Below are 6,781 nucleotides of genomic sequence, written 5' to 3' on the forward strand. Positions count from 1 at the left end.
AATACTTAGGAATAAATTTAACCAAAGAGATCAAAGACTTATACATGTGAAACTGCAAAATACTTTTGAAAGAAATCAAAGAAGCTCTAAATAAGTTAAAAGGCAGCCTATGTTCATAGTTTGGAACACAGTATTGTTAAGATGGCAATTATCTGCAAAATGATTTACAGATTCCACGCAATCACTACTGAAATGTCAATGGCCTTTTCCCAGAAATGTAAAAACCAGTTTTCAGATTCATATAAACTTGCAAGGGGTCCTAAACAGTCAAAGCAATCTTGAAAAAGAACAATGTTGGAAGACTTACACTTCCTGATTTTAAAACTTACTGCAAAGCTACATGACCAGTGCGTTCTCTTGGCCAAACTCTATTAGCCTTTGCCCTGCTTCATTCCATATTCCAAAGCCAAATTTGCCTGTTACTCCAGGTGTTTCTTGACTTCCTACTTTTGCATTCCAGTCCCCTATAATGAAAAGGACATATTTTTGGGGTGTTAGTTCTAAAAGGTCTTGTAAGTCTTCATAGAACCATTCAACTTCAGCTTCTTCAGCATTACTGGTTGGGGCATAGACTTGGATTAATGTGATATTGAATGGTTTGCCTTGGAAAAGAACAGAGAACATTCTGTGGTTTTTGAGATTGCATCCAAGTACTGCATTTCGGACTCTTTTGTTGACCATGATGGCTACTCCATTTCTTCTAAGGGATTCCTGCCCTCAGTAGTAGATATAATGGTCATCTGAGTTAAATTCACCCATTCCAATCCATTTTAGTTCTCTGATTCCTAGAATGGTAACGTTCACTCTTGCCATCTCCTGTTTGACCACTTCCAAGTTCTGTTGATTCATGGACCTAACATTCCAGGTTCCTCTGCAATATTGCTATGTACAGCATCAGACCTTGCTTCTATCACCAATTACATCCACAACTGGGTATTGTTTTTGCTTTGGCTTCATCCCTTCATTCTTTCTGGAGTTATTTCTCCACTGATCTCCAGTAGCATATTGGGCACCTACAAACCTGGGGAGTTCCTCTTTCAGTATCTTATCATTTTGCCTTTTCATACTGTTCATGGGGTTCTCAAGGCAAGAATACTGAAGTGGTTTGCCATTCCCTTCTCCTGTGGACCATATTCTGTCAGAATTCCCTCTTCCAACCACACAAGAGAAGACTCTACACATGGACATCACCAGATGGTCAACACTGAAATCAGATAGATTATATTCTTTGCAGCAAAAGATGGAGAAGCTCTATACAATCAGCAAAAACAAGATCAGGAGCTGACTGTGGCTCAGATCATGAACTCCTTACTGCCAAATTCAGACTTAAATTGAAGAAAGTAGGGAAAACCACTAGACCATTCAGGTTTGACCTAAATCAAATCCCTTATGATTATACAGTGGAAGTGAGAAATAGATTTAAGGGCCTAGATCTGATAGATAGAGTGCCTGATGAACTATAGACTGAGGTTCATGACATTGTACAGGAGACAGGGATCAAGACCATCCCCATGGAAAAGAAATGCAAAAAAGCAAAATGGCTGTCTGGGGAGGCCTTACAAATAGCTGTGAAGAGAAGCGAAAAGCAAAGAAGAAAAGGAAAGATATCAGCATCTGAATGAAGAGTTCCAAATAATAGCAAGAAGAGGTAAGAAAACCTTCCTCATCAATCAATGCAAAGAAATAGAGGAAAACAACAGAATGGAAAAAACTATAGATCTCTTCAAGAAAATTAGAGATACCAAGGGAACATTTCATGCAAAGATGGGCTCAAAAAGGACAGAAATGGTAAGGATCTAACAGAAGCAGAAGATATTAAGAATAGGTGGCAAAAATACACAGAAGAACTGTCCAAAAAATATTTTCATGACCAAGATAATCACGATGGTATGATCACTCACCTAGAGCCAGACATCCTGGAATATGAAGTCACGTGGGACTTAGAAAGCATCACTATGAACAAAGCTAATGAAGGTGATGGAATTCCAGTTGAGCTATTTCAAATCCTGAAAGATGATGCTGTGAAAGTGGTGCACTCACTATGCCAGCAAATTTGGAAAACTCAGCAGTGGCCACAGGACTGGAAAAGGTCAGTTTTCATTCCAATCCCAAAGAAAGACAATGCCAAAGAATGCTCAAACTACCACACAATTGCACTCATCTCACACGCTAGTAAAGTAATGCTCAAAATTCTCCAAGCCAGGCTTCAGCAGTATGTGAACCGTGAAATTCCAGATGTTCAAGCTGGTTTTAGAAAAGGCAGAGGAACCAGAGATCAAATTGCCAACATCTGCTGGATCATGGAAAAAGCAAAAGCATTCCAGAAAAACATCTATTTCTGCTTCATTAACTATGCCAAAGCCTTTGACTGTGTGGATCACAATAAACTGTAGAAAATTCTGAAAGAGATGGGCATACCAGACCACCTGACCTGCCTCTTGAGAAACGTATGTGCAAGTCAGGAAGCAACAGTTAGAACTGGACATGGAACAACAGACTGGTTCCAAATAGGAAAAGGAGTACGTCAAGGCTGTATATTGTTACCCTGCTTATTTAACTTATATGCAGAGTACATTATGAGAAACACTGGGCTGGAAGAAACACAAGTTGGAATCAAGATTCCTGAGAGAAATATCAATAACCACAGATAGGCAGATGACACCACCCTTATGGCAAAAAGTGAAGAGGAACTAAAGAGCCTCTTGATGAAAGTGAAAGAAGAGAGTGAAAAAGTTAGCTTAAAGCTCAATAATCAGAAAAGGAAGAACATGGCATCTGGTCCCATCACTTCATGGGAAATAGATGGGGAAGCAGTGGAAACAGTGTCAGACTTTATTTTGGGGGGCTCCAAAATCACTGCAGATGATGACTGCAGCCATGAAATTAAAAGACGCTTACTCCTTGGAAGGAAAGTTATGACCAACCTAGATAGCATATTCAAAAGCAGAGACATTACTTTGCCAACAAAGGTCTGTCTAGTCAAGGCTATGGTTTTTCCTGTGGTCATGTATGGATGTGAGAGTTGGACTGTGAAGAAAGCTGAGTGCTGAAGAATTCATACTTTTTAACTGTGGTGTTGGAGAAGACTTGAGAGTCTGTTGGACTGCAAGGAGATCCAACCAGTCCATTCTAAAGGAGATCAGTCCTGGGTGTTCTTTGGAAGGAATGATGCTAAAGCTGAAACTCCAGTACTTTGGCCACCTCATGCGAAGAGTTAACTCATTGGAAAAGAATCTGATGCTGGGAGGGATTGGGGGCAGGAGGAGAAGGGGACGACAGAGGATGAAATGGCTGGATGGCATCACTGACTCGATGGACGTGAGTTTGCGTGAACTCTGGGAGTTGGTGATGGACAGGGAGGCCTGGCATGCTGCAATTCATGTGGTCGCAAAGAGTCGGACACAACTGAGTGACTGAACTGAACTGAACTGACAAAGCTACATTAATTGAAAGACATAAGAGTAGACATATTGACATATAGATTAGTGGAATAGAAAACAGAGTTCAGTAATAAACCCTCACTTTTATGATCAACTGATTTTTCCCCAAGAACATTCAATGGGGAAAGAATAGTCATTTGAACAAATGGTGCTGGGGCAACTAGATATTCCCAGGTAAAAGAATGAAATTGTGCTCTTACTTCACCTAAAATGGATCAAAGACCTATGTGTAAAAGATAGAACTATAGAACTTTTAGAAGAAAACAAATATGCCAAGTCTTTGTGACTTTGTATTTGGCAATGGCTTCTTAAATATGACACCAAAGGCACACAAAAAAAAACAAAAGAAAAAATTTGTAAATTGGACTTCATCAAAACTAAAATCGTTTTTCCATCCAAGAACATTATTAAGAGAGTAAAAAGACAAGCCACAGAATGGGAGGCAATACTTGCAATCACATTCCTGATAAGGGTCCAGTATTCAGAAATTTTTGAGATCTCTTATAATTCTGCAACAAAAAGGTTATTTCTTATAAAATTCTCAGAACACTAGAAATAGAAACTTTCTCAATTTGAAAGCATTCTCATCCATGAAAACTCTGAAGATATATTCACACTTAATGGTTCAGGAACAAGAGGAGGAGGTTTGCTCTTTCCACTTCTATTCAACATTGTACTGGATGTTCTAGTAAGTATAACTAGTAAGTATAATAAGCTGAGACATAAAGGGCATTTGAGAAGCCGCTGCCTCCTGGGAGCCGGCCGTGCGCTTCGGCCCCGTGCCCGCCCGCTGCCTGCTCGTGCGGCCCGCGGGCTCCGGGTAAGGACGTGCTGCGGCTTGGAGACCCGAGGCGGCGAGGGGAGAGGGCGCGCGTCGCGACCCGGGGGACCAGAGCGAGCTGCCCGCGTCCCCTTGGTCCCTGCTCCTCCTCGGCCCACGCGCGCCCTCCAAGACTTTTCTCCGTGGGAACCCGGGAGCCCGCGCTTCTGCTGTGCCCTCCCAGGGGCCAGGGCAGGTGGCATCTCCTCGGGGCCAGTTTGTCCCCAGGCCATCAGCGATCGAAAGCAAAGGAACTGCGTTCGGTGTGCTCGAGCTGGATCAAAGAAGACTGGAAACATGTCGGAGTTTTGGTTAATTTCTGCCCCCAGAGATAAGGAAAATTTACAAGCCCTGGAGAGGATGAACACAGTAACCTCCAAGTCTAACCTGTCTTATAACACCAAATTCACGATTCCTGACTTCAAGGTGGGGACCTTGGATTCCCTTGTCGGCCTCTCTGATGAGCTGGCGAAGCTTGATATCTTTGCTGAAAGTCTCATAAGGAGAATGGCCCAGAGCGTGGTGGAAGTGATGGAAGATGCCAAGGGAAAGGTCCAGGAGAACCTTCTGGCCAACGGAGTTGACCTAACGTCCTTTGTGACCCACTTCGAATGGGACGTGGCCAAGTATCCCGTGAAGCAGCCACTGGTGAGCGTGGTGGACATTCTGGCAAAGCAACTGGCACAGATCGAGATAGACCTGAAGTCCCGAACAGCTGCCTACAACACTCTGAAGACAAACCTAGAGAATCTGGAGAAGAAATCTATGGGAAACCTCTTCACTTGGACCCTGAGCGACATTGTGAGCAAAGAAGACTTCGTGCTGGATTCTGAGTACCTGATCACACTGCTGGTCATTGTCCCCAAGCCGAGTTGCGTACAATGGCAAAAAACCTATGAATCCCTCTCAGATATGGTGGCCCCAAGGTCAACCAAGTTGATCGCTGAGGACAAGGAGGGCGGCCTCTTCACCGTGACTCTGTTTCGAAAAGTGATCGATGATTTCAAAACCAAAGCCAAAGAGAATAAGTTCACTGTACAAGAATTTTACTATGATGAAAAAGAAATTAAAAGGGAAAGGGAAGAGATGACCTGATTGCTGTCGGATAAGAAGCAACAATATCAAACTTCCTGTGTTGCTCTTAAAAAGGGATCATCCACCTTCCCGGACCACAAGGTTAAGGTAACCCCGCTAGGGAACCCTGATAGGCCCGCTGCGGGACAGAGTGACAGAGAGAGAGAGAATGAGGGCCAGGGTGAGGGCCTGCTGCTGCGATGGCTCAAGGTCCACTTCAGTGAAGCCTTTGTTGCCTGGATCCACATCAAGGCACTGAGAGTATTTGTGGAGTCTGTGCTCAGGTATGGACTGCCAGTGAACTTCCAGGCGGTTCTCCTCCAGCCTCATAAGAAGTCATGCACCAAACGTTTACGACAGGTTCTGGACTCTGTCGTCAGGCATCTGGATGAAGTTGCAGCTGCAAGTATATTGGATGCATCCGTGGAGATCCCTGGACTCCAACTCAGCAACCAAGACTACTTTCCTTACGTCTACTTCCACATCGACCTTAGTCTTCTCGACTAGAAAGATGAGCTGGTACTGCTAAACTTGAGTATTCCTGTGAACTACTACAGACACTTCTTTCCTCTAGTCCGAGAACAATTTAAGTATCCTACAGATTTTAGATTTTTAGAGAAATTGCTCACAAAGATTAGAGACAGTTGTATTTATTTTTTGTAAGTTACAGTAAAGAAATGTTCTCAGTCCAAAAAACAAAAAAAGGGGGGGGGGCATTTGAATTGGGAAGAAATAAGTAAGACTGTCTTTGTTCACACATAACATGATCATTTATAGAGAAGATATTAAATCTACAAAAAAGCTACTAGATATAAAAAATGCATTAACAACATTGCAGGATACAAGGTAATAGAAACATCAATGTTTTTTCTATATATTAGTCACTAACAATTGGAAATTGTATTTAAATAAAACAATACCATTGACAAGAGCATAAAAAGACATGAAATACATAGGTGTAAATCTAACAAAAGATGCTAAAGACTAGTATACTGAAAACTACAAAACAAAATTAAAGAAATTATAAATAAATAGATATATGGTGTTTATTGACCAAAAGACTCATTTTTGTCATTTTGTCAATTTTATCTAAATTGATGTTTAAGATCCATATATTATATTCAAGTTCATCTGGAAAGACAAAGGACCAGCTAAAACAACTTTGAAAAAAAGTGCAAAGTTTGAGGAGTAAGAGTATCTGTTTTCAAGACTCATTATAAATTTATAATAATCAAAACCTTATGTTACTAGTGTCTTTGCACTAGTTTATCTTTATAAACATGTAGGTCAATGGAACAGAATAGAGAGTTAAGAAATAAGCCCATACATATATATGCTGCTGACTTTCAACAATGAATCAAATGCAGTTCAGTGGAGAAAGAATAGATTTTTTTCCCCCAATTGTGCTGGAACAATTAAACATCTATATGAAAAAGCATTAATGTAG

At 41.4% G+C, this 6,781-nt stretch overlaps 1 protein-coding gene across 1 annotated transcript; it reads left to right on the forward strand.

The window, feature by feature from the left end:
- The first annotated feature begins 4,289 nt into the window (after positions 1–4,289).
- LOC102412241 (V-type proton ATPase subunit C 2-like) lies at positions 4,290–6,023 on the forward strand. Its single transcript, XM_044936537.2, has one exon. The coding sequence runs from the start codon at positions 4,558–4,560 to the stop codon at positions 5,353–5,355; it is 798 nt and encodes a 265-aa protein (XP_044792472.2). The 5' UTR covers positions 4,290–4,557; the 3' UTR covers positions 5,356–6,023.
- The last annotated feature ends 758 nt before the right edge of the window (positions 6,024–6,781 follow it).

Source organism: Bubalus bubalis, chromosome X (assembly GCF_019923935.1).
Source record: "Bubalus bubalis isolate 160015118507 breed Murrah chromosome X, NDDB_SH_1, whole genome shotgun sequence".
Classification (NCBI taxonomy): Eukaryota; Metazoa; Chordata; class Mammalia; order Artiodactyla; family Bovidae; genus Bubalus; species Bubalus bubalis.

Excerpts from the sequence above, each read along its gene's own strand:
- LOC102412241 (XM_044936537.2), top strand. The coding sequence starts at position 4,558 with ATGTCGGAGTTTTGGTTAATTTCTGCCCCCAGAGATAAGGAAAATTTA.